The sequence below is a fragment of the Narcine bancroftii genome, chromosome 3, assembly GCF_036971445.1.
Source record: "Narcine bancroftii isolate sNarBan1 chromosome 3, sNarBan1.hap1, whole genome shotgun sequence".
NCBI classification, from domain to species: domain Eukaryota; kingdom Metazoa; phylum Chordata; class Chondrichthyes; order Torpediniformes; family Narcinidae; genus Narcine; species Narcine bancroftii.
The window spans coordinates 3936024-3963074 of NC_091471.1; the positions used below are offsets into that span (position 1 = coordinate 3936024).

The 27051-nt window shown below is 50.1% G+C and overlaps 1 protein-coding gene and 1 long non-coding RNA gene across 3 annotated transcripts in view; one reads left to right on the forward strand and one right to left on the reverse strand.

The window, feature by feature from the left end:
• LOC138756944 (uncharacterized) overlaps positions 1–8908 on the forward strand; it is a 25459-nt gene extending 16551 nt beyond the window's left edge. For both annotated transcript variants that reach the window (XR_011353240.1, XR_011353239.1), the window contains exon 3: positions 6550–8908. This is a non-coding gene — a long non-coding RNA (uncharacterized lncRNA). The remainder of the gene's footprint in view (positions 1–6549) is intronic.
• Positions 8909–11042: 2134 nt separating this feature from the next.
• Positions 11043–22974, reverse strand: LOC138756657 (homeobox protein not2-like). Its single transcript, XM_069923043.1, has 3 exons — positions 22662–22974; positions 18552–18733; positions 11043–11240 (listed from the first exon to the last, which is right to left on the reverse strand). Exons 1-3 carry the CDS (start codon positions 22972–22974, stop codon positions 11043–11045), a joined length of 693 nt encoding a protein of 230 aa, XP_069779144.1.
• Positions 22975–27051: the final 4077 nt, after the last annotated feature.

Consider the following 27051-nt stretch of genomic DNA (forward strand, 5'->3'; position numbering starts at 1 on the left):
ATGGCTACGTAGCATCTTTCCCTTCGGGGAAGAGATCCAGGAGGATCAGAGCTAGCACCACGAGGCTGAGGAGCAGCTTCTTCCCACGGGCAGTGAGAATGGTGAACGACCAAAGGAACTGCTCACACTGACCCTCCGAGACTCTGCTATATATTTAACAATATTCATATTATTCATTTTTACATATGTACATATGTACATTGTCTCCGCTCCATCCTCAACATCCATTGGAGCGCTTACACCCCTAACGTCGAAGTACTCGAGATGGCAGAGGTCGACAGCATCGAGTCCACGCTGCTGAAGATCCAGCTGCGCTGGATGGGTCACGTCTCCAGAATGGAGGACCATCGCCTTCCCAAGATCGTGTTATATGGCGAGCTCTCCACTGGCCACCGTGACAGAGGTGCACCAAAGAAAAGGTACAAGGACTGCCTAAAGAAATCTCTTGGTGCCTGCCACATTGACCACCGCCAGTGGGCTGATAACGCCTCAAACCGTGCATCTTGGCGCCTCACAGTTTGGCGGGCAGCAACCTCCTTTGAAGAAGACCGCAGAGCCCACCTCACTGACAAAAGGCAAAGGAGGAAAAACCCAACACCCAACCCCAACCAACCAATTTTCCCCTGCAACCGCTGCAACCGTGTCTGCCTGTCCCGCATCGGACTTGTCAGCCACAAACGAGCCTGCAGCTGACGTGGACTTTTTACCCCCTCCATAAATCTTCGTCCGCGAAGCCAAGCCAAAGAAAGACATATACATACTGCATATGTATTATGTACATGTGGGTTATGTCTTGAACCATAGAACCAGAGAACACTACAGCACAGAAACAGGCCTTTTCAGCCCTTCTAGTCTGTGCCAAACCATTTTTTTTTGCCTGGTCCCGATCCTGATCGCTGGCGCTTTAATAGTATTACGCCAACCATGCCTTTCATGAAGCAGTGAATACGGGGTCAGTTTGAACATTTAAGGAGAATTTAGACAGGTACATTGATGGGAGGGGTATGAACTGGGTGCAGGTCAGTGGAATCAGGCAAATAAAAAATGGTTCAGCACAGACTAGAAGAGCCAAAGGGGCCTGTTTCTGTGCTGTAATGTTCTATGGTGTCTTTCCTCATTGGTAAACTAAAGGCCGAGGATGACTTGTGGAAATATTCCAAAACCACGAAAGGTCAGGGGAAGCTGTTTTCAGTGGCAGGAGAATTGTTAAATCGGGATTTATGGCAATTGATCCAAAAGGCCTCCAGGAGAACGAGTAAAAAGCAATATCATAGCGTTGTGGAGACGTGCTGCTGTGCTGAGTGGCTCTGGAACTTACTTTCATGAACACGGTTGGCGCAATACCTTTACAGCACCAGCGATTGGGACTGGACTGGGGTTCGAATCCCACGCTGTCTGTAAGGAGTTTGGACGTTCTTCCCGTGTCTGCATGGATTTTCCCTGGGGGCTCTGCTTTCCTCCCACCTTACAAAGAGAGGGTGTCGAGGGCAGGAGGGGGTTCCTGGGGTCTCGGACGCTGAAGGCTTCCTGATGGTGTCGGATGTTCTGCGGACACTCTGAGGGGCTCCCTTTCTCTTTCTCTGACTGTAAGAGGTGCCGGGCAACTTCTGCTGATGGAGAATCCTTCCAATTTTGTCTAATATTATTGGGCAGCACGGTTAGAGCAACGCTGTTACAGTGCCAGCGATTGGGACCAGGGTTCGAATCCTGCGCTGTCTGTAAGGAGTTTGGACGTTCTCCCCGCGTCGACGTGGGTTTTCCCCAGAGGCTCCGTTTTCCTCCCACATTTCAAAACATACCGGGGATGTAGGTAAATTGGGTGGCATGGGCTCGTTGGCCAAAATGGCCTGTTAGCGTGCTGTGTGTTGATAAAATAATCTTGGTATATCAGCAGGTAAGGATTGCAATGCACGTGCACATTGAACTTCTGTATATGACAATAAACTCTTCTCTCTCCTCTGTTGTCTGCAAACCCCAGCAGTCACCAAGGCAACAGGCCAGCAGCTGGTTTCCACAGGGATATTCCTTGCTCACCAAACACTTTATTGTACCAACTATATAAATACAAACAGGCCCAGGGAGGTGGGGTGGGGAGATCAATTGACGGCAAGCTATCAGCAAGGATGGGAAATGAATGGTTTCCTCTGCCCCCCCACCGCTGTAATAAACCAGGGCCGAACTCAAACTGCGAACGGATATGGTTCCCGTGTCTTTGGTCAGGAGAGGGAGAGGGGAAAGAGTTGGGGATAATGAGTTTATTGTCACACACAGTGTGTGGCATCACTGCCGCTGGTGCAGACCCACGAAGAGTGGGGAGTGGAGACACAGCACTCCCGCGGGGTCCAACCGCCCAGTTTGGAGGTACAAGGATTGATAGGGAAAATCAGCATGGTTTTGTCAGGGGTAGATCATGCTTGACAATCCTGATTGAGTTCTTCGAGGGGGTTACAAAAAAGGTTGATGAAGGGAAAGCTGTGGATGTTGTCTATTTAGACTTTAGTAAAGCTTTTGACAAAGTTCCCCACAGGAGGTTAGGAAAAAAGGTGGAGGCATTAGGTATAAATGAGGAGGTAGTGAAATGGATTTAGCAATGGTTGGATGGGAGGTGTCAGAGAGTAGTGGTAGAAAATTGTTTGTCCAATTGGAGGCCGGTGACTAGTGGAGTTCCTCAGGGTTCGGTCCTGGGTCCACTATTATTTGTTATATATATTAACGATCTGGATGTAGGGGTGGAGAATTGGATAAGCAAGTTTGCGGATGACACAAATATTGGTGGTGTTGTGGACAGTGAGGTAGATTACCGTAGATTAAAAGGTGATTTAGCAAGGCTGGAGGTGTGGGCTGAGAAATGGCTGATGGAATTTAATACAGATAAATGTGAGTTGCTACATTTTGGAAAGGCAAATTTAAATAGGTCATATACATTGAATGGTAGACAATTGAGGAGTGCAGAGCAACAAAGGGATTTAGGAGATGTGGTAAATAGTACCCTCAAGGCTGATACTCAGGTAGATGGTGTGGTGAAGAAGGCATTTGGAATGTTGGCCTTCATAAATCGGAGTATTGAATTCAAGAGTAGGGAGGTTATGATGAAATTGTACAAGGCATTGGTGAGGCCAAATTTGGAGTACTGTGTACAGTTTTGGTCACCAAATTATAGGAAAGATATAAAGAAAATAGAGAGAGTGCAGAGAAGGTTCACGAGAATGTTGACAGGATTTCAGGGTCTGAGTTACAGGGAAAGGATGAGCAGACTGGGGCTTTTTTCTCTGGAGCGTAGAAGATTGAGGGGGGACTTAATAGAGGTGTTTAAGATTTTAAAAGGGACAGACAAAGTAAATGTGGATAGGCTTTTTCAATTAAGAGTGGGGGAGATTCAAACTAGAGGGCATGGTTTAAGATTGAAGGGGGAAAATTATAAGGGGAACATGAGGGGAAATCTCTTTACGCAGAGGGTGGTGGGGATGTGGAATGAGCTTCCGGCAGACGTGGTCGAGGCGGGATCATTGGTTACATTTAAGGAAAGACTGGATCGTTACATGGATAGGAGGGGACTAGAGGGGGATGGACCGGGTGCTGGTCAGTGGGACTAGGAGGGTGGGGATTTGCTACGGCATGGACTAGTAGGGCCAAACTGGCCTGTTCTGTGCTGTAAGTGGTTATATGGTTATATGGTTATATGACTGCCGTCCACTCCGTACAGTCCTTAAGCAGCCTGAAAATGGAGTGGACAGTGGTTTTATTTTAAAATTCTGTCGTCGCGGAGGTCTGCGCCCAAGATGACGGTGCCTGTGTTCGGCAGCAGCCACCAGGGGTCACAGACTCCAGGGCACCAGAAAATGGGGAGACCACCCTCCCTTCCTCCATCTGAGAAGGAGAAGCAGAGGAGATGGCCCATGGCAGCGGAGTAGCGAGGAGGCTCTGCGGCTAAAGGAGCCACTCAGGTTGCGGGCTGCTGGCCACTGCGGTTGAGGGACTCGTGCCAGGCTGTGGACTGATGGGGACTGGCTTAGGACTGGCGGAAGGTGCGCCAGGTATTGGAGCCGGGATGCGACAGGGCACTGATCGTGTTGGAGGTTCAGATCTGCGGCCTGGGTTGCCAATGGTTTGGACTGGACTGTGCGTGGCTGCAGAGACCATGGGGGTGCAGCTACAACTGAAGTACTTTGCAATAAAAACTACAATTGTTTACGTAATTGAGGTAAAAAGGGGCAATAATGATAAAAAATGGATACTAAATATTTACAGTTATCCTTGAGGGGAGCTGTCCCTGATCACTAGGCCCTTTCAAACTGCCGTGTAAAATGAGGTTAACTGGGTGATTTGGGTTAACCGGGTTAACCCAGTTATGCGGCAGTTAGAATATTCCGTTGGCGTGTGTGCGTCACCAGGCAGCCAGCATCTGAACGACCGGCAGTACTTCTGCTGAGTGCGTGATGCGACATCGTGAGGACGATAGCGCCTTTAAGTCGCTGGGTTGATCCCCCTGCGATTTGAAAGGTCCTTCCAGCACCTTTGCCCCAGTAATCACACTTGGGTCCCACAAGGGCGATCCAGGTGCTGCAGTTTAAAAGGGGATAATGTAACAAGGGGGAGGTTCAAAAGCCTGATGGCTGTCGGAGAGAAACTGTTCCTGAGGGGCTGGTCTTCAGGCTTCTGTACCTCCTGCCCGAACTGAACAGTGAGAAGAGAAACATAGAAACATAGAAGATAGGAGCAGGAGTAGGTCATTCGATCCTTCGAGCCTGCTCCGCCATTCAACGAGATCATGGCTGATCTTAAAGTTCAGTACCCCGTCCCCACCTTCTCTCCGTAACCTTTAATACCCTTATACCGAAGAAATAGATCTAATTCCCTCTTAAATAGATTTAATGAACCTGCCTCTACTGCCCTCTGTGGCAATGAATTCCATAGATTCACCACCCTCTGGGTCAAGAAATTCCTCCTCATCTCGGTCCTAAATGGTTTGCCTATTATCCTCAAACCATGGCCCCAGGTTCTGGATTTTCCCATCCTTGGAAACATCCCATCTGCATCCATTCTGTCCAGTCCTGCCAGAATTTTATATGTCTCTATGAGATCCCCTCTCAATCTTCTAAACTCCAGTGAGTACAATCCCAATTTGCGCAATCTTTCCTCAAAAGTCATTCCTGCCATTCCAGGTATCAGCCTGGTGAATCGCCTCTGCACTCCCTCCATTGCAAGAACATCCTTCCTTAGATAAGGTGACCAAAACTGCACACAATACTCCAGGTGGGGTCTCACCAAGGCCCTGTACAGCTGCAGTAAGGTATCCTTGTTCCTAGACTCAAACCCTCTTGATATGAAGGCCAACATACCATTTGCCTTTTTAACCACCTGCTGTACCTGCATGCTCGCCTTCAGAGACTGGTGTACAAGTACCCCTAGGTCTCTCTGCACTTCCCCATCTCTTAATCTATTACCATTCAAATAGTAATCTGCCCCCCGGTTTGTATGACCAAAGTGGATAACCTCACATTTATCCACATTGTAGTGCATTTGCCATGGATCTGCCCAGTCCCTCAATTGATCCAAATCACACTGGAGCTTCCTGACCCCCTCTTCCGTGCACACAACCCCTCCTAGCTTAGTGTCATCTGCAAATTTGGAGATATTCCATCCAATCCCCTCATCCAGATCATTAATGTAAATTGTGAACATTTGGGGTCCCAGTACAGATCCCTGTGGCCTGCCACTCAGAAAACTGATCCTGAGTCTATCGAGTTCTGGAAAATAATTCTTAAAGCATCTGCTATCTGAATGGCCACTTCCTTAAGTACCCTAGGATGTAGATTATCAGGCCCTTGGGATTTATCTTCCTTCAATCCCATCAATTTCCCCAAGACCATGTCCTTAGAGATACTGATTTCTTTCAGTTCCTCCCTTGCATTAGTCTCTATGTTTCCCAACATCCTTGGAAGGTTATTTGTATCCTCTCTTGTAAAAACAGAACTAAAGTAAGAATTTAATTGGTTTGCCATGCCTTCTTGAGGCAGCGCCTCAAGTTGATGTGGATTGGAGGTCAGAGCCTGTGATAGGCCTGACTGTGTTTGCCACCTTCTGGAACCTGCGCACTTGAATTTCCACACCAGGCTGTACTATCCACACACCACCTGTGGAAGTTCGATGTAGAGAGGTCTTTGACAGGAAACGGGGGAGCCAGTGCCCGCCACAGTGGGTCTGCAGGAGCGTGGTCTTCAACAGCCATCCCAGAGGGTGAGGCTGAACTGTTTGCAACACTCTTACAGCTTCAGCCATCCTTCATGACCCCCTCCCCTCCTCCCACCCCGGGGGCCACAGGGAGGCCGCGGACTGAAATCATGCAATATTTTACATTTTCATACGAGAGAAGAAAACAACTAAATTTGACTCCTTCGCAGGGCAGGGGGCCCAGAAACTGAGCAGAGTCCAAAGAGGGCCACAGCCAATCTAAAAGGTTGAGAGGATGGGTGGGGTCATTTGGGAGGGCTGTGGGGAGGGGAGGTATGAGAAGGCAGTGTTATTTAATGATGGTTCTTTGTCACACAGAGAAACAGAAGGTGAGCTCCATCCTGATGCAAGAGGAGCGGAGGTTTTGAGGATTGAGATGATGAAGAGTTTTGCTGACCTCTTCCAGGAGACGTCAGCCCCTTTCACACCGCCCGATTCTGTGTGGGTTAACCGACTAATTTAGCGGGTCTGTCATGTGATGAGAAACATCCCAACTAGGCAGGATGAGTTAAATTCAATCAGGCTCTGACACTGGGTGGGGGTAAGTGTCAGAGCCCGGCTGAGTTGCTTACCAATCGCCTCCTGGCAATGTGAAAGCCCAACCTGCCCTCGCACGTCACTGCTGAGGTGGGACCCCCGTAAAATGCTGGGTAGATTAGGGTGCAGTGGAAAAGGGTCCCAAGTGCAGCATACCCGGAAAGTTTACCCGCATCCTAGGAGGGTTGGCAGTGTGAAAGGGGCGAACAGGGAGGCGGGGCTGTTAAACACTTCTACGTGGAATGAGTTGCTATGGCTTCATGATTGGTGAATCTATTACAAAGATCAATAAACCTGGATGCAGGAGGGGCGTTTTCCCTGGCAGAGGGGTCCAGAATCAAAGGTCATCAAGGAGCAAGGAGGTCATCTGTGATGAGAGAGTGGGGAGTGCTTTGGAATTTTTGGAAGGTTGTAGGGCAGCTATTCTCAACCTTTCTTTTCGGCTATGGACCCCCTTAGGACTCAGCTCAAAGTTTTCTTGTCACATTTCTTCCTTATGTCTCTCCAAATGACGACAACAAAATTATATTAGGTAAAAAGAAAACAAGATTTTTAATCATTCACTGGAATTTAGAAGAATAAAAGGGGATCTTACAGAAGCATATCAAATTATGAAAGGCATTGATAAGATAGACATGGGTAAGTTGTTCCCATTGGTGGGGGAGACCAGAACTAGGGGTCGTAGCCTCAAGATCCAGGGGAGTAGATTTAGGGCGGTGATGAGGAGGAACTGCTTTTCCCAGAGGGTGGTGAATCTGTGGAATTCGCTGCCCATTGAAGCAGTGGAGGCCACCTCAGTAAATATATTTAAGACAAGGTTGGATTGATTTTTACAGAGTCAGGGAATTAAGGGATATGGGGAAAAGGCAGGTCGGGGGAGATGAGCCAATCATCAGATTGGCCACGACCTCATCGACGGGCTGGATGGCCGACTCCTGCTCCTATTCCTTATGTTCTTCTCCTTCTGTTCTGATCAAATCTTGCAGAGAAATTGGCAGTGTGAGGGACGGAAGCTGGATCCACCTGGACTAGCAGATTTGAAGGGCCAAATGGCCTGAGCTTAGCATTCTACACATCTCCCATCAGAATCACGTGGATCTGTAAACACACATACGCACAATCACCCTCACACATTTGCACACTCATTCACTTGCCCATACACTTACATTCGGCACAATGGGGAACTGTGGAGAGGGGGCAGAGGAGATTTACCAGGATGTTGCCTGGATTGGGAAATAAGTCTTATGAGGCAAGGTGAACAGAGCTGGGACTTTTCTCTTTGGAGCGTAGAATGATGAGAGGAGACTTGATGGAGGTCGACAAGATTATGAGAAGCATAGATAGGGTGAATAGTCAGTGCTTGTTTCCCAGGACAGGATCAGCAAACACCAGAGGACGTGTGTACAAAGTGAAGGGAGGGGAGTTTAGGGGAGATGTCAGGGGTAGGTTTTTTTCACAGAGAGTTGTGGGGGCCTGGAATGCCTTGCCAGGGGTGGTTGTGGAGGCTGGAACATTAGGGGCATTTAAGACATATGAATGAAATTAAAGTAGAAGGTTACTAGTTAGGGAGGGTTTTGTTGTTTATCTGTCGGTATTTATAAGTAGGCATAACATCGTGGGCTGAAGGGCCTGTACCTATTTTCTATGATCTGTTACAGAACCAACAATTTGAATCAGGCGCTGTCTGTACATTCTCCCCGTGACCTGCATAGGTTTTCCCCTGGGGCTCCGGTTTCCTCCCACCCTCCAAAATGTTCAGGGTTGTGGATTAATTTTGATGTAAATGGACAAATCGTGTTTAAATGGCTGGAATCGACTTATACCTTGTGGTAAATAAAATTCAGAGACACACTCATTCACACATGTACAAGAACACACACATTCGTATACCAAACACAACTCAAAGGGGCAAAGAGTATCGGGGGGAGAAAAATGGTCAACGTCTCGAGCTGAAGCCCTTTTCACTCACGCGCACACACACTTACGTTAACTCACTGCAGTGAACTGGGATTTGCTGGTAGGAAGTTGTACTGATGACTGACTCTGCCTCTCGGCTCCGCCCCCATCTGCCCACATATAACCCTGGTTTCCCGCCTAAACCCAGAACCCTTCCAAAGACGACTGTGAGACCCTACCCTTAGTTCCAAGCTAATAAAAGGATTTGTTCTCCCTCCAGTTGTGAGAGCTTTTATTCACGCTACACTGATGCACACAAATACACACGCACGTATATGAGCGAACACAGTGTACGCAAACTCAGAAACTCAGCAGGTCCCGCAGCATCTAGATGAAGCTAAAGGCAGTGGTCGTTTCGGGCCTGAGGCCTTTCCCAGGAGAACTAACAATGAGGCAGAGGCCTGAAGAAAAAAGGTGGTGGGGGGAGAGGGGAGCAGTGAGGAGAAGAAGGAGTGGAACAGGCTAACAGGTGGAGACAGTTGGGAGGGTGAAGCTGAGAAGTGGTCAGGGGAGAGCAGAGAGGGCTGTAAAATGTGCTTTCTGGCAGTGAGGAGAAAGGGAACTGAGTTACAGGGAAAGGTTAAACAGATTAGGACTTTACTCCCTGGAGCATCAGAGAATGAGGGGAGATTTGATTGAGGTATTTAACATTATGAGGGGGATTGACAGAGTAAATGTAGATAATTTTTTTCCACTGAGGGTAGGTGAGATACAATCCAGGGGTCATGGGTTAAGAGTGAAAGGGGAAAGGTTTAGGGGAACATGAGGTGGAACCTCTTCACTCAGAGTGGTGGGGGTGGGAACACAAGCTGCCATCTGAGGTGGTGAATGCGGGCTCAATTTTAACATTTAAGAAAACTTCGGACAGGTACATGGATGGGAGGGGTATGGAGGGATATGGTCTGGGTGTAGGTCAGTGGGAATGGTCAGAAAAATAGTTGATCTCAGACTAGAAGGGTTGAAGGGCCTGTTTCATGTGCTGTCACGTGGAACTGGAGGAAGGTAGACAGAGGGATGAGGGAAAGACTGGGGGAGGGGGCTGATAGACATTGGAGGTCTATATTATTTCTGTCCACTTGGAGACTGGTGAAACGGAATATAAGGCATTGTTCCTCCAATTTACACATAGCCTCAACCTGGCAGTGCATGAGGCCTTGGACAGACACAACCCACAGCTATCAGGCTCTTGAATGAACCCAACCACAGTGCTCTCACGTTGTCCTTGCTTGGGCTAATTGATCTTCCTTTTCATGGTAACCCTGTACTCTGTCCATGATGCTCTTCACACAGCTGAATGAATGTTGGAGATAAACTGTTAGACTGCTTGGAGAAGAACCCTTCTCACCGTACTGGGTGTAATGTACAAATTCATTCAAACTTGATGTTTGAGTTCGCGCGCATGCCTGCACGCACACACAGATAAACATACGCACCCATACACGCACATATACAGAGGGACAAACTTTAAAACTGCAGGATATATTTGGTATATATACATTAATCTTACAACATGATATTAACAATGCTGGAGGAAGGGGGGGTTCTCTGGGCAAACACTGAGGGATCTGACTCATGGATGGGGGTGGAGATGAGGAGGGAGGTCTCTGGGTGAGCACTGAAAGGGCTGACCCCTGGATTGGGGAGAAACTGATGGAGGGGGGTCTCTGGGTGAGCATTGAGGGGGCTAACCCCTGGAGGGATGGTGACTGACAGAGGGAGTCTCTGGGTGAGAACTGAAGGGGTTGATCCCTGAATGGGGGGGTTTCAGGGTGAACACTGAGAAGACTAAACTCGGGAGTAGAGGGAGACCTGGGTAGAGAGTCTCTGGGTAAGCACTGAGGCAGCTGACCCCTGGATTGGTGGGTGGGGGGGGGGGAGTGAGATGATGGAAGGGTCCCTGGGTAAGATGAGGGGGCTGACCTCTGACCGCTCATTTGGGAGGAGACTGGTGGGTCAGCACCATGGTGTTCACCCCTGGATTGTGGGGAGATGAGGAGGGGGCTGGCCCCTGGATTGTGGGGAGATGAGGAGGGGGCTGGCCCCTGGATTGTGGGGAGATGAGGAGGGGGATGGCCCCTGGATTGTGGGGAGATGAGGAGGGGGCTGACCCCTGGATTGTGGGGAGATGAGGAGGGGGCTGGCCCCTGGATTGTGGGGAAGGTTGCCACTGTCCAACATTGCCCCATCATTTGCCAGCTCCACCTCAGTGGGAGACATGGGGGAGATGGTGGAACCTGGCTGGCCTGAACCCGAAGCAATTCCCCCTCCCCAGATGCTGCCCACGCCCCACCCCCCTCCCCCGAGTCCCTGCTCCTTGCTCAGCAGCTGCCCTGGTCCGGGGAGCCAGCAGAATCCAACTGCTGGCCTCCAGTCGGGCCCCCAGAACCGTGCCGAGGCTGGCCATCCTGCTGGCGGCCCGGTGAGGTGGTACTGGTCAAACGCGCCAGCTTGGCTTGCTGCTGCTCCAGGCTCTGCTTCCTCCACTTGATCCTGCGGTTCTGGAACCACACTTTCACCTGTACATGGGAAGGGGGGGGGCAAGAAAAGGAAACTGCTCAGCATCTGAAAGATTTTTCAAAAAACGACAAGAGACATTTAAACAAGGGAGCTTACAGATACTGGAAAATGAGAGCTGCACACCAAGTGCTGGAGGAACGTACTATGGCACAGAAACAGACTCTTTGGTCCTTCTAGTCTGTGCTGAACTATTATCCTGCCTAGGCCCCCTGACCTGCCCCTGGACCATAGCCCTCTATATCCCTCCTGTCCAAATACTTCTTAATTGTCAAAATTGAACCTGCATTCACCATTTGTTCCACACTCTCACCTCTCCCAAAGAACACCCCACACCCCCAAAATGTTCCTTTTAAACATTTCCCCTTTCAACCATGTCCTCTGGTTTGTATCTCACCTACCCTCACTGGAAAAAGCCGACCTACATTTACTCTGTCTGTCCCCCTCGTAATTTTAAATACCTCCATCAAATCTCCCCTCATTCTTCTACATTCCAGGGAATAAAGTCCTAACCCAGTGGTTCTCAACGCTTTTCTTTCCACTCATGTCCCACTTTAAGTAATCTCTATGCCATCGGTGCTCTATGATTAGTAAGGGATTGCTTAAGGTGGGATGTGAATGGGAAGGGAAAGTTGAGAATCACTGCTCTGGACCCAATTGTTACTGAAATATTTTGCTTGAGAAAAATTGTCACTGGCCCATTTCCTTTGGGGTTCTGAAACCGTGCACATAACGAGTCAATGAGGTACGATTAAAACAGTGGTTCTCAAACTTTTTCTTTCCACCCACGACCCACCTTAAGCAATCCCTTCCTAATTACAGAGCACCAATGGCACAGGGATTACTTAAAGTGGGATGTGAGTGGAAATAAAAAGAACTACTAGCCTAACCTATTTAACCTTTCCCTGTAACTCGGACCCTGAAGTCCGGGCAACGACTCTGTAAATCTTCTCTGCAGTCTTTCTATCTTTTCCTGTAGTTTGGTGACCAAAACTGCACACAACACTCCAAATTTATACAACTTTAGCATAACTTCCCAACTCCTGTACTCAATATTTTGATTTATGAAGGCCAATGTGCCAAAAGCTCTCTCACATTGCCCTTCCATGATGCTACCTGACCTGCCAGAATTTCTCACTCATTTTGTGTGTTGCTGAGTGATTTTTAAAAGGCCAATTGCATAAAAGACCCCAAGCCAGATTCGAGATTGGAAGGTTGAGAAAATTGAGGTTGAAACATAGAACAGGGCGTCATGGGAAGAGATCCTTGGTCCACAATCTCTGTGCAGACCGTTATGCAAAATTAAACTGATCCTATCTGCCTGCAGGTGGTCTGCATCCTTCCATCCCCTTACCTTTAACGTCCCTGTCTAAATATGGCCATTTCATTATCCCCCTCAGCCCCACTCCCCGGCCTTCTCCCCATAACCTTTGATATCCCGACTATTTAGATACCTCATAATTCCTGACTTAAATACACCCAACGACCTATTCTCGAGGTTCATTACTCTCAGGCTATAAGAATTCCTCCGTATCTCCGTCCTAAGTGGGGGCCCTTCAATCCTGAAGTTGTGCCCTCTTGTCCTAAACTCTCCCACCATGGGGAACAACTTTGCTACAGGCAAATCCAGGCCTTTCAACATTCAACATGCTTCTATGAGGATTTCCCCCCCCCCCCATTCTTCTGAACTCCAAGGAGTGCAGTCCATGAGCCGTCAAACGCTATGATGAGGTCATCAATGTTGCTGTCTTTGTTCTACCCCTACCTGGACTATTCCAACCCTAACCATAAACTACCCCAGGATCACCAAAAGATCTGTCTGCAAGGCTCAAACACTTGGTCTTGCATTAAATAGGGTGGCAAGGTTGGTGTGGCAGTTGCCGCAAAGCTATTACACCACCGGCGATCGGGACTGGAGTTCGAATCCCATGCTGTCTGTAAGGAGTTTGTACGCTCTCCCCGTGTCTGCCTGGGTTTTCCCTGGGGTCTCAAGTTTCCTCCCACCATTCGAAACATACCAGGGATTGTAGGTGTATATTGGGCGGCACGGGATTGTGGGCCGAAATGGCCTGTCACCGTGCTGTATGTCTAAATTTTTAAAAAATTAAAATTTGAATAAATATGACTCTTGTTGTTGATGTGTATTATGCACTTTATCGTACTCCTAGAGCACAGCTCAGTCCTGACGCGCCGTCTCCTTTTTACTTCTGAACGATGCTGTGTAACCTGATGAGATTCTCCAGCACCTTTGTGTCCTGCGCTCAATTTCACCGTCAGCTGCCTGCCATATGTACCTGTGTCTGCAACAAGTAAGAATTTTGCCGCATCTCTACATTGAACTTGTATAGATGACAGTAGTATCCCTGGCAGTACGTTACAGGCACCCGCCACTCTCTCTGTGTGAAAAAGTTGTTCGGCCACATCCCCTTTAAAGTTTCCCTCCTTCACCTTAAATGTGCCCCCCCCCCCCCCCCCACAGTATTTCACATTTTAACCCTGCAGTGATTCTGACTGTCCACCCTCTCAGAATGTTATAACGCCCGACCAGGTCCCCCCGTGGTCTCTGAAACTCCAGAGAAACAACCCAACTAAGTCTGCAGACGCTGTGTAAAGTTCCTCCAGCACTTCCATGTTCAATTACCTTAAAGCCCCTGGTGACCGGCACCTGGGGGGAATGGGTAGATGCTGGATAAGTGATTTTTTTTTGGTTGCTTGAGGTTGCGTGTTGAGTGATTGGTGAACTAACATTGAGGCACCCCAATTTAAAACTTCCATATTTTTTACCGATTTATTTTCTGCGATTTTGTTTCCTGTAGCTTGAGATTGCCATTTGCTTGAATTCCGGATATCAGAGGTTTTACTGCAACCCCTTTTGTCCGCTGGTCTGCACTCCTCCCCCGGCTCTTCCTTTTAATTGAGGTACCTGCCTCCTTTTCACTCATACCTTGACAGAGGGCTCAGGCCCGAAACTTTGCTTACACATCTTTACCTCCTGTGGACGCTGCGGGACCTGCTGAGTTCCTCCCACATTTCTGTGTTTTAACCCAAGTAAAACGACCGGCAAAAAGGCTGAAATTTAAAATCACAGCCTTCGGTTTCCTGTTCCTGTAGAAGAGGACGGACGGACGGAACATCCTCCACCTGTTGCTGTACAATGGGCCAGAATAAGTGAGCAGACTCTGTCTGTTCCCAAAGTTAACGGTTGGTGTGGCAGTTAGTGCAAGACCTGTACAGTGCCACGGATCCGGACTGGGGTTCAAATCCCGCGTTGTCTGTAAGGAGTTGGTACACTGTCCTCGTGTCTGTGTGGTTTCCTCCACTGTGGGTGTAGGCTAATTGGGTATAAATTGGGCAGCACGGACTTGCGCTGTATGTCTAAATCTAAAAAGTTTAAACATATTTCATACAGAGGGTGGTGAGTAAATGGAATGAGGGAGTAGCGGAAGCGGGAAAAATTGTGGTGTTTCAATTATATTTATCCTGGTACATGGACACAAAATGTTTAGAGGGATACAGGCCAAACCCAGGCAAACTGAACTAGCCCAGGTAGACAACTGGGTCAGCATGGGCAACTTGGGCTGAAGGGCCTGTGTCTATACTCTATGACCAACTCTCCAATCCCTTGAATGGTGCCCTCCACCTCAGGGACAGGCACTTCAGCCCATCACCTCCACGCTGACCATCCACCCAGATATTGATCCCATTTTATTCTCCCCACAATCCTATCAACATCCCCCCTTCAGCCCTTCCTCCCTATTCTGCACCGACATTAGGAACAATTTACAACAGCCAATGAACCCACCAACATATAACTATCTAACAATTACAGTACAGAAGCAGGCCATCTCGGCCCCTCTAGTCCGCACTGATTTAAGTGATCTCCTCTAGTCCCACCTACCTGCTCCCTGCCCATAACCCTCCAATCCCCTCACATCCATGCACCTATCCAACCTTCTCTTAAATTACAAAATTGACCCTGCTGCAACCACCTTTTCCGGAAGGTCATTCCACTCAGCCACCATTCTCGAAGTGAAGAAGCTCCCTCTCATGTTACTTCTAAACTTTTGCCCCCTAACCCTTAACTCATGACCTCTCGTTCCAATCTCATGCGGAAGAGCCTATTCACATCTACTCTATCTATCCCCCTCATAACTTTAAATACCTCTATCAAATCCCCCCTCAATCTTCTACGCTCCATTGAAAAAAGACCCAGTCACCATATTTATCTGTATTCTAGATATTGCAAACCAGGCAACATTTTAGTAAATCTTCTCTGCACCCTCTCCACCTTATTGATGTCCTTCCTATAATTCGGGGACCAGAACTTCACACACTTTGGCCTCAACAATGCTTTGAACAGTCTCAACATCACTTCCCAATTCCTATATTCTATGCTTTGATTTATATCTTTGGGAGGAACTGATTCCAGTAGCAGGTTGGAGGGGGGTGGGGGACACAGCCCAGGACATCACAGGCAAAACCCTCCTCACTATCGAGATCATATACAGGGAACGCTGCCATCGGAGAGCAACAGCGATCCTCAAGGATCCACGCCACCCAGCACACGCTCTGTTCTCGCTGCTGCCATCAGGAAAGAGGTCTCGGTGCCACAAGACTCTCACTACCAGGCTCAGGAACAGCTACTCCCCCTCCACCATCAGACACCTCAACGACAAGCTCATTCAGGGACGCATTCAAGGACTCTCACGACACATTATTGATTACTAAATTGCACCAGTTTGTTTACATTTCTCTCTTTTGTATGTTTATCTTTTTCTTGAGTACAGCTTACAATACCATAAGACAAGATATAGGAACAGACGTAGGCCATTTGACTCCTCGAGTCTGTTCCGCCATCATGAGCTGATCGATTCTCCCACTTAGCCCCACTACCCTGCCTTAGGGAGCAAAACATGGTTGGTGCAGCAGTTACCACAATGCCTTTACAGCGGCAGCAATCGGGACCGGGGTTTGAATCCTGCGGTGTTTGGACGTTCTCCCCGTGTCTGCGTGGGTTTTCCCCAGGGGCTCTAGTTTCCTCCCACCATTTGAAACGTACCGGGGGATGCAGGTTAATTGGGCCGAAATAACCTGTTACTGTGCTGTCTCTCTAAATTTAAGTTCTCCCCATAACCTTTGATAACCTGAATATTGAGATACCTATCAATCTCTGCCTTAAATATACCCAATGACCTGGCCTCCACAACCACCCAATGGCAGCAAATTCCCAAGGTTTACTGCTCTCTGGCTAAACAAATTCCTCTGCATTTCTCTTTTAAATGGGTGCCATCTTGTCCTAGACTCTCCCATCATGGGGAACAACTTTGCCACATCTACTCCGTCCAGGCCTTTCAACGTTTGAAATGCTTCCCCCCCTTATTCTTCTGAACTCCATAGAGTCCAGTCCAAGAACCGTCAAATGTTCCTCACAACCTAATCCCTTCAATTCCAGGAATCATTCTTGTAAATCTTACCGATAAGTAGAAATTCTGCCTGGCCCAAGGGGTAAAAGCGTCTCAGGATTGTACTTGATGTCATTTCTGACAATAAATCTGAACTTTAAACTTTGAAATTTGGATGACAACACCACAGTGCTCCCCTGGCCATTATTCGGTCTGGAAAGGAGTGGACATTGCTGACATTCCCTCATCCTGCCCGATTCTACACTGGGAGCAGACTTCGTGTAGGTGCAGTTGGCCCCAACCTGACCTCCCAGAGTTTAAATCTGGGATCTCCCCCATAGTGTGCTTCTGGGGTCACCACAGAGCAAGTTCCAATGGAAGGGACTCTGCGGGTCAGGCAGTGTCCACGGAGACTGCAGATGTGGGCACAGTTCTCACATTCAATGCACATTTGGACGCATTTATGGATGGGTTTGGAAAGATATGGATCAAAAGGAGTAGCGCAGGAAGAAAACTTGGTTAATGTAATGAAGTATATAGATATATTTTTGGGAGATAAATTAGGAAAGGTCTGTTAGAGTAGGTCACATAGATATACTTTAAAACAGATCTTATTTGAAATACTGGAGGTCTGCTAATGCTAGACATATCGGCTCCACAGCTTTTGCAAGAGCTTTGGAGGGTGCCCAAGAGACTTCACCAATGGATTGTTGTTTATAAAAAGGCAATAGATGAAAGATCTTTTCGGAGCCGCAGATTGTCTGAAGCTGTTCTAAGAGGGTCATGTGGTTTTGAAAGCAGAGAGAGTCAAACAGGCTTTCTCTCTGTGTGTGTGTGTGTGTGTGTGTGTGTGTGTGTGTGTGTGTGTGTGTGTGTGTGTGTGTGTGTGTGTGAGAGAGAGAGAGAGAGAGAGAGAGAGAGACAGACAGACAGACATCACTTCTACAGTGTTCCACCCAGCACCAGCAGTTGGGACTGGAACAGGACAAGCTGGCAAGCTTGTGGAAAACCCCATTTGGAAAGCAGGTTGTGAGTTCTTGGTTCAGCCTGGTCAAAGCCCTTGTGTCAATGCAAGAGGAGAGGACTGGCTGTCTAATGTTTCACTTGGAATAAGAGAAACAAGAAAGAACTCTGTAGTGACCTGAAAGAAGGAGGTGATCATCTGGAGAACCCTGAGGGGGCAAGTTTCTTCGGCAAGACACTGGAGTGGCTGATGGAAGTAAATGTACAACAAATCTCTCTCTGAAAACCGACAAGAACCTTCCTGAGCGGTAACCATTTACCTTTCAAGCACCAAAGCCTGGTGAACTTTGTAAATGTTAAATTCTGTGCACAGTCTAAGAATTGCCTGCAATCATTGAACTTGGAGGAATGAGAAATGAAATTGGACTGTGAACCAAAGAACTTTTCTGAACTTACACACACATTACATACATCTGCGCTTATAAGTAGAAGGGGGTTAAGTTAGGTTAGATAAGTCAATAGTGATAAGTTAAAGTGTGATTTTGTTTTCATGTTTAAATACAATTGAAAGCAACTTTTGTTTAAGTAACCCTTTGTCTTGGTGAATATCGATTGCTGCTGGGTTTATGGGTCTTCTGGGCTTGTAACAATTAGCATGGATGAGATGGGCTGAAGGTCCTGTTCCATGCTCTCTGACACTTTAAGATGTCAGTCAACATTTTGGGTTTGGGTGAGTCCCTGTTGCTTTATCCCGCCCCATGAACCAGAATTTGCATTGGTGGGATCTTGCCGTGCCACTCCTGCCTCAAATAACCTTTAAACCTTCTGAAGTGCTCCTCGCACTCCCCTGAAATGCTCCGGGGCATTCCAGCACCAAGCCCCAAACACCCTATCCCTTACCGCACCACCCTCAGGAGCTTGGAGAAGGGGAGCGCAGCAGTAACTCACCTGCGACTCGTTCAGCTGCAGAGCGGACGCCAGCAGAAACCTCTCGGTGCCCACCATGTACTGCTGCTGGGTGAACTCCTTTTCCAGGCGGGCGAGCTGGTCGTGTGTAAAGATAGTCCTCGCTCGCTTGATTTTGCCCGCTTTGGGTTTGAGGGCGTCGGGTGTCTTGGCTGGGGTGTACTCTGAGAGGGGAATAACATTGTAGATTGAGGAGGGGAGACATGGAACAAGACATCATGAGCCCTCCCTGTAACACCACCATCACTGCCCCCTCCAATACCTGCACAGAAGAAGGCCACTTCGCCTATCGAGTCTGCACTCTCATTCCATCATAGAACATAAAACAGAACAGTACAGTGCAGTACAGGCCCTTTGATCCTTGATGTTTTGCCAACCTACATATTCCTACTCAAAAAATGAAACCTTTCCTACTCCATAACTCTCGATTTTTCTTCATCCATGGGCCTGTCTCAGAGACTTTTAAATGCCCCCAATGTTCCAGCCTCCACCACCATCCCTGGTAAGGCATTCCAGGCCCCCACAACTTTCTGTGTAACAAACCTACCCCTGATGTATCCATGAAACTTCCCTCCCTTCACTTTGTACACATGTCCTCTGGTGTTTGATGATCCTGCCCTGGGAAACAGGTGCTGACTGTCCACCCTGTCTATGTCTCTCAGAATCCTGTAGACCTCTATTAAGTCTCCTCTCATTCTCCTTTGCTCCAAAGAGAAAAGTCCCAGCTCTGCTCACCTTGCCTCATAAGACTTATTTCCCAATCCAGGCAACATCCTTGTAAATCTCCTCTGCACCCTCTCTGTAACTTCCACATCCTTCCCGTAATAAGGTGACCAGAACTGAACACAATTCTTTAAGTGTGGTCTCACCAGGAGTTTCAATATGAACTCTTGACTTAATCCCCTGACTAATAAAGCCCAGTATCCAATAGGCCTTCTCATCTATCCGACCTTGAGAGATTTATGGATTTAGACCCCAAGGTTCCTCCCACTATTAAGTATCTGACCATGAACCCTGCACTCATCCTTCAGATTTGGCCTTCCAAAATGTATCACCACACTTCTCTGGACTGAACTCATGAGCTGATCCATTCTGCTACTCAGCCCCACTCCCCTGCCTTCTCCCCATAACATTTGATTCCCTGACTATACAGATACCCATCAATCTCTCCCTTAAATACACCCAACAGCCTAGCCTCTACAACCACCCATGGTTGAAAATTCCAGGGGAAATTCCTCCGCAACTCTCATTTAAAATGGGCATCCTTCAATCCTGAAGTTTTGCCCTCTTGTCCTTGACTCCCTACCATGGGGAAAGAACTTGCCACATTTTATCTGTCCAGGCCTTGCAACATTCAAAATGATACTATGAGATTTTCCCCCCCCCCTCATTCTTCTGAACTCCAAGGAGTCCAGTCCAAGAGCTGTCAAACGTTCCTCAGATGCTAATCCCTTCATTCCAGGCATCATTCTATTCCTCGCCATGACTGTTGTTCAAATGGGTCAGAAGAGATACGAGATGCAAACAGGCCATTTGGCCCTTCACCTCTCTGTTGACCTTCAACTATCTAATCTGACTGAAGAATGCAACACACAAATAACTGGAAAAATTTGGCATCTCTAGGAAGTGATGGTGAACCAGTGTTTTGGGCCTGAGCCCTTTGTCAAGGTGGAACCTACATTCCCATCATCTCTGCCCCTCATCTTCACACCAGGGATAAGTTAAACCATGAACCGACAGGAACCCCCGAACGTCTTTGGGGATGCAAGAGGAGAGTCAAGATTCCTTTGTTGTCATGTAATAGTACAGGACATGTAATATTACACCAAATTGCCAAAGAGTTGCCATTGGTGCCCCTTATAGTATCAGAGAAAGAGAAGCAAAAGAGAGACCCTTCTGAGTCACTGAGTGTCCGTGGATTCGCCTCCAGCCACTCCTGCAGCCGCACAGACCATCTGGAGCCCGAGCTCCAGATCCAAACCTCCAACGGGGTCAGGAAGCCTTCAGATCCTGAGGCCCTTCGGGAGTCCTCCGTGCCCTCAGCACCCTCTGATACCTGCTTCCCATGACCCAGTCTCCAGTAGCCCGTGCAGGTCCCCCGACCACAAGCCGCATGCAGCCAGTGTGGGACCTCCAGCGGCTGAGCCGCTCACTGGCCCGCCTCCGCAGTCACCGTTCCCGAGGGTCGTCTCCTCTGCACCTCCTTCCCAACGGAGGGCCATCTCCCCGATCTTGGTGCCCTGCGCTGGTCCACTGCTCCCCCGGAATCCAGCTGTTACTGGTGCCGCACTCTTGGGCACAGAGCTCTTCCATTTCAGGAGTTTACTTACAAACTCCATCGGTTCCTTTAACAGGTGATCGGCTCTATCAATAACCACAGAGTCGTAGGCTGCAGGAACAATAGGCTTTAATGCACACAAGACTTTGACTAGCCTGGATCCAGGGACAGGACTGCCGGAAAGGGGGAGGTAGCGTGACCTTTGTGGCCAGGACAAAAGAGGAGGAGACTTAAGGGATGAGTCATTAGTGGGTGGGCCAGCCTCATATATACAGTAAGTGGTAGAGGCTATACAATGGAGGAAAAGATATCAGTCCAACAGGCTACTTCAAACCTGCACAGAACCTCAATCATGAAGCCCTGGCGGTAGAACCCTGCGGAGCAGCGCTGTGTCTCCGCTCCTAGCTCTCCCCGGGTCCACACGATGGCCAGATTTCCTCCCCGGAGCTTCTTTCCGCGGCTGCGTGTGGGGATCAGAGAGAAGGTGCAAACTCCACCCAGACAGCGCCTGAGGTGGGGATCGAACCCCGAACCTCAGAAAAGCGCTGCTGGAATCTGAAAGAGTTTTAAAATGTAATTTAAAAAAGTGACAATCAGCCTCCGTGGGGAGGGGACCCACTGAGTGTTTGGGGGCAGCCACCCCCTCGCGGGGGTCTCTGGGCACCGAGGCAGCCCAGCAGCCGGCTGTCCCCGGCAGAACCGACGGGACAGACCGGCCTCATTCCCTCTTCCTCTGCCTCCCTCCCAGCCCCCTCCCTATCTGACCCCGCCGCTCCCTGCTTCCAGGCCACGGGTTTCATGCCCACCCTCTCCCGACCCTGCGGTCCGATCGCTGGAGCCCCAGGCTGCCGGAGGAGCCCAGCGGGTCAGTGGCCGAGGGAAGGGAGGCTCGGCCTTTGGAGGGGTCTCCTGTGTCCGTTCACCGCCCCTGGTTAACGCTTGTTCCCCCGCGGGAGGCGAGGGGGGTGGGGGGGGGGGAACGGACCCACCACACTCTCCCCTTCGAGCTTTCAGCCTGGAGAATGGGCTTGTTTTACCACGCCGGCCGGCACACACTCCTACACACTCACCCACCCCCTATCACTCACACTCTCACCAACACACACACCCACCCCCACCAACACACACACCCACCCACACCCCCACACACACCCACCCACACCCCCACACACCCACTCCCCCTACCCACACCCACCCACACACACCCCCACTCCCCCCACCCAAACCCACCCACTCCCCCACTCTCCTACCCATACCCCCATTCCCCCCCACCCACCCACTCCCCCCCACACACCCACTCCCCCCCACACACCCACCCACACCCTCACTCCCCCACACACCCCCACTCACACACCCCCACCCACACCCCCACCCCAACTCCCCCACACATCCTCACCCATACACCCCCACCCACACTCCCCCTCCCACACTCCCCCACCCACACCCACCACACACCCCCACCCATACACCCCCACCCACACCCCCCCCACCCACACTCCCCCTCCCACACCCCCCATACACCCCCACCCATACACCCCCACCCACACCCCCCCTCCCACACTCCCCCTCCCACACTCCCCCACACACCCCCACCCCCTCACACACCCACCCACTCCCCCACACGCCCCCACCCACACCCCCCCACCCACACTCCCCCTCCCACACTCCCCCACACACCCCCACACACACCCACCCACTCCCCCACACACCCCCACCCCCACCCCCACACACACCCACCCACTCCCCCACACGCCCCCACCCACACCCCTCGCACACTGTGGGAGACACATTTCCCTGTGGCAACGCGGACTTACCATGAGAGCAATGCCTCGCTCTGCAGCTGCTGCCCCGGTACAGTATCGGCGCTGCATAGTAGACTGGATGGGCCGAGCGGGGATAGACGAGGGCTGGGTAGAGAGAGGCTGGGCTGCGGGAAGCCCCGACGACGGGCGAAGCCAGGACACAACTGGCCCGCCTCTCCGACAAGGGGGGCGAAGTGTCGGGACCCGAGAGCAGAGCGTCGATCGTGAACGCCTTGCGCCAGGGGGGCTTGGAGCTGGGGTCTGGCGAGCAGCCACACGGCGAAGGACACGCAAGCCCCCCCAGAGCCAGGGTCGCCGTCTGCATCTCCACTGCTGCCCCCAGGACACTGTGGACGACCCGTCCACCCTCTGGTCCTTATAGATCCCTCCAAGCTGGGATCCTGTCAATGACCCTCCCTGGGGAGTCCTTGTCTTGTTAAACACCAGATGACAGAGATGAGAGGTCCCATGAAGTGAGTGGCTGGTGTGGCGGCGCGTTAATGACCGTGTCCATGTCAAGACATCTGTGAAATCTCAGGGCCCGTCCTGCAGTTTGCCGAGATTTACGAACCTCGCATGGAGCCGGAGCCTTGATGTGCTTCAGTCATCGAATTACCATTTAAAGTGAGAAACCATCAGGAAGGTGGGACTGGGGGAATAAACCGATGATGGCTGGTCTTCCCTCATCAGGTGGAGACATGCTTCCAGTTATCGAGCACAGAGAGGCTTCTCCTCTTTGGAAGTAGATCCCACCCAGACCATAAGATATAGGAGAATGAGCAGGCCATTCAGCCCATCCAGTTCGTGCCATTCCATCATGAGCGGATTCCTTCCTCCCCATACCCTGACCGTTCAGATACTTTATCAATCTCTGCCTTCAACGCACCCAACGACCTGGCGTCCACGGTGGTACGCCACCCCCGGGATGAACGGCCAAAGGAAACTGTTCAGGCCAACCATCCCTGACCCTCACTTACACAAAGCAGCATTTATTTATTTTTTGAATCAATCAACTACTTGCCCGGCAAGGGCCCTGCTGATGTAAATGGCGGCGGGCATGGGCACAGCGGCTCGATGCTCTTCCTTTCCGGCGCATCTTCGCCTCTCTGTCTGGGTTGGACGTGCGAACCCCACCTACAGGATGTAATATGACGGAGGAGACAGTCTGGACACCGGGCCCTCTTGTGGGTCATCGCCGGGTCCGGCAGGAGTCAGAGGACGAGGAGACACAGGAAGCAGAAGTGGTGGGGGGGGGGGGGGGGGACGCCATTCCAGCATACTAGACAGGCTCAGGAGACAGTCATGCAAACCACCGCTGCCCAAGGCCAGATCCATCTCCAACAAAAAAGGACAAATTTAAATTGCAGATCTCCGCAAACATGGTGGACTGTTGTATTCTGTTAATAACAGAGACGTGGCTACACTCACTTATCCCAGGCGCAGCAATTGAACTAGCAGGCCAGACGGCGTTCCACTGGGATAGAAATAAAGACTCTGGTCAAAACAAGGGAGGTGGGGGGGGGGTTATGCATGTATGGACTTAACAATTGGTGCCCGAATGCAAAGACCATAGACAGTCATTGTTCTCCTGAGATGGAGTTGGGTTAAGTCATGAGTTACGCTTGACTTGGATTAAAATGAGGGAGTACCTGACAGTTAAATGAAGGCCTATTTACCTTCCTCAGGAGCCCACTGTTATGATAAGCCCCTTTCACACTTGCATCCCAGAAAATCGGCCGTTCAGTGTCCCAGGATAGGAATGGGGGTTTAGCCTTTCGCATTAGTCCACTCCTAACCGGGACACTGAACGCTTTCACTCTTGCAAGGGTCTATCCCCGGCGTTTGTCTGCTCTACCTTTAATAGGAAGTGCCTGCAATGGAATTGCCCATTTCACACTTGCCTGATCTTAACGCTGGCATCTGCGGACGGCGGGGATTGTACCAGGGGTTGAGGTCGGAAATCCCTGGCGCGAGATGATATCATCTGACGCCGATGTTAAGCAGATTTTGCTTTCACATTTGCCATTTTAAAGGCCGATTGGTGTTCGATTCCTGGCAAGTGTGAAAGGGACTGTAGTTACAGCTGTTTATATTCCACCAGATGCCAATGTGAGCATAGCTTTAGGCTATCTTCTCAACGCTATACATTTACAACAGAACTCCTACCCTGACGCAGCCCACATTACAGCAGGAGATTTTAACCATGCAGATTTAAAGGCAGTCATCCTGAAATTTGAACAGCATATTAAATGTGCTGCCAGGGGGGAAAAGACACCAGACAAAGTTTATTTAAGCATTAAGAATAGCTTTAGGTCAATACCGTTCCATGCCTGGGCCAGTGGGATCACGTATTTATACTCTTAATCCCAGCATACACTCCCTTTGGAGTGTATAAAGACATGGCCAGAAAGAGCTTCCTTGCAGTTACAGGATTACTTTGAAAGGACTAACCAGGACATTTTTGAAGATCGGGATTTGGAGGTACACACATCAGCTGTACTGTTACATACAGAACTGTATCGACCATCGTATCTGGGTGTATTCCAACCAGGACCCGTGGATGACAAAGGAGGTCAAAACTCTTCTCAAGGATCGAAACACTGCCTTCAGGTCTGGCGATAGACCCTTAAACAGTGCGGCCAGAGCCAAACTGAAGGGAGACATCAGGGACGCTAAAGCAACCTATAAGAGGAAGAATGAGGATCATTTTGTCAATGACGACCCACGGCGAGTGTGGCAGGGCATCCAGCACCTCACCAATCACAAAACCAGCAACGTTAAGACTGTCGGCGGTGACGCCACGCTGGCCGAGGATCCTAATTGTTTCTTTGGTCGATCTGAGGTGAAGGCAGCGGAGACGGACATTGCACCCTCACCAGCCTCGATCAGCCACGTCCTCACTGTGTATGATGTGGGATGGGTGCTCAGTGCGGTGAATCAAGGAAAGTCGCTGGCCCTGATGGTGTGACAGGAAGGGTGCTGAAGGAGTGCGCAAGCCAGCTCGCTGAGGTCTTGACAAAGATCTTCAACCTGTCCCTGTCTAAGTCCATCATCCCACCTTGCCTGAAGTCTGCCACAATCATCCCACTGCCATCTGCGGCCTCAATGACTAACATAATTGAAGGGGCTTCGAGGGGCTGGCCTTGTAACGAATAAAAGCCAGTGACCTAACCTGGGACAAGCATGGTGACGTGAGAGCCAAGAGAGTTCACAAACCACTCTACCTTGTCAGGTGACAAAGGAAGATCGGCACTTCCCCCACTGTCCCTCAACAACCTCTGGAAATGCACCGTCGAGCGCAGCCTTGCTGGGTGGACCACAGCGCGGGACGGGAGCTGCTCTGCTCAGGATCAGGAGAAGTTGCAGAAGGTGGTGGATGCAGCTCAGACCATCACCCGAACTCCCCTCCCCTCCACAGACCCCATCGACATCTCCCACTGCCCAGGAAAGGGACTGAAAGACACCCTGGACACACTCTCTTCTCCCTCCTCAATCAGGGAGTGAAAGTGCGCACCGATAGGCTTAAAGATAGTTTCTTCCCGCAGCCATCAGGCTCCTGAATGAATCCCTCCACAGGGCTCTCACTCTGTCCTTGCTTGGTGCTCATTGTAACCCTGTACTCTGTAAATTGGATGAAAGTTAAACCTCGCAGAAGAACCTGTCTTTCTCTACTGGGTACAGTGTGGCGATGCTCCTCTACAGGGACCTACCATTCAAGTGCAACTGTCACCAGTTCCCTGCAGGCTTTAAATGGCCTGTTAAAGGAGCCGAGAAGGTTTATTAAAATCCTGCATCAGTGGGGTCCAGGTCCAAGATGGCAACCCCTGTGCTCGGCAGCGGTCTCGAGAGGTTGCAGACACTGGGGGGAGCAGAAGACTGGCGCAGGGCACCAGAAAATGGGGAGACCACACCCCCCCCCCATTTGAGAAGGAGAAGTGGAGGAGATGGCCCACGGGAGTGATGGACCAGTGAAGGGCTCTGTGGCTGAAGGCAGCGGGCTGCCGGTGACTCGAGGCGAGGAACCCACGCAGGCTGCAGGCTGCTGGACACCGGCTGATGGGGTTTCAGATATCAGAACCAGGATGCGAGAGGATGCCAAGGGCGCTCGAGGCTTCTTGACCATGTCAGAGGTTCGGATCTGGAGCTCGGTCTGCCGATGGTTTGGACTGGACTCTGTGTGGCTGCGAGGGCGGTGGGAGGGCTGGAGGCGAATCCACGGACACTCGGTGACTCTGGGGGAGACTCTCTCTTTTGCTTCTCTCTCTCTGACTGTAAGGGGTGTCAGGCAATTTCAACTGGTAGTATCTCTTTGTCTGCCTTAAGGCAGACTATAGCAAATTTTTGTGTAATATTGCGCTGTTTTATTCTAGAAACTTGGATAACTAAATCTAAAGTTCTGGAG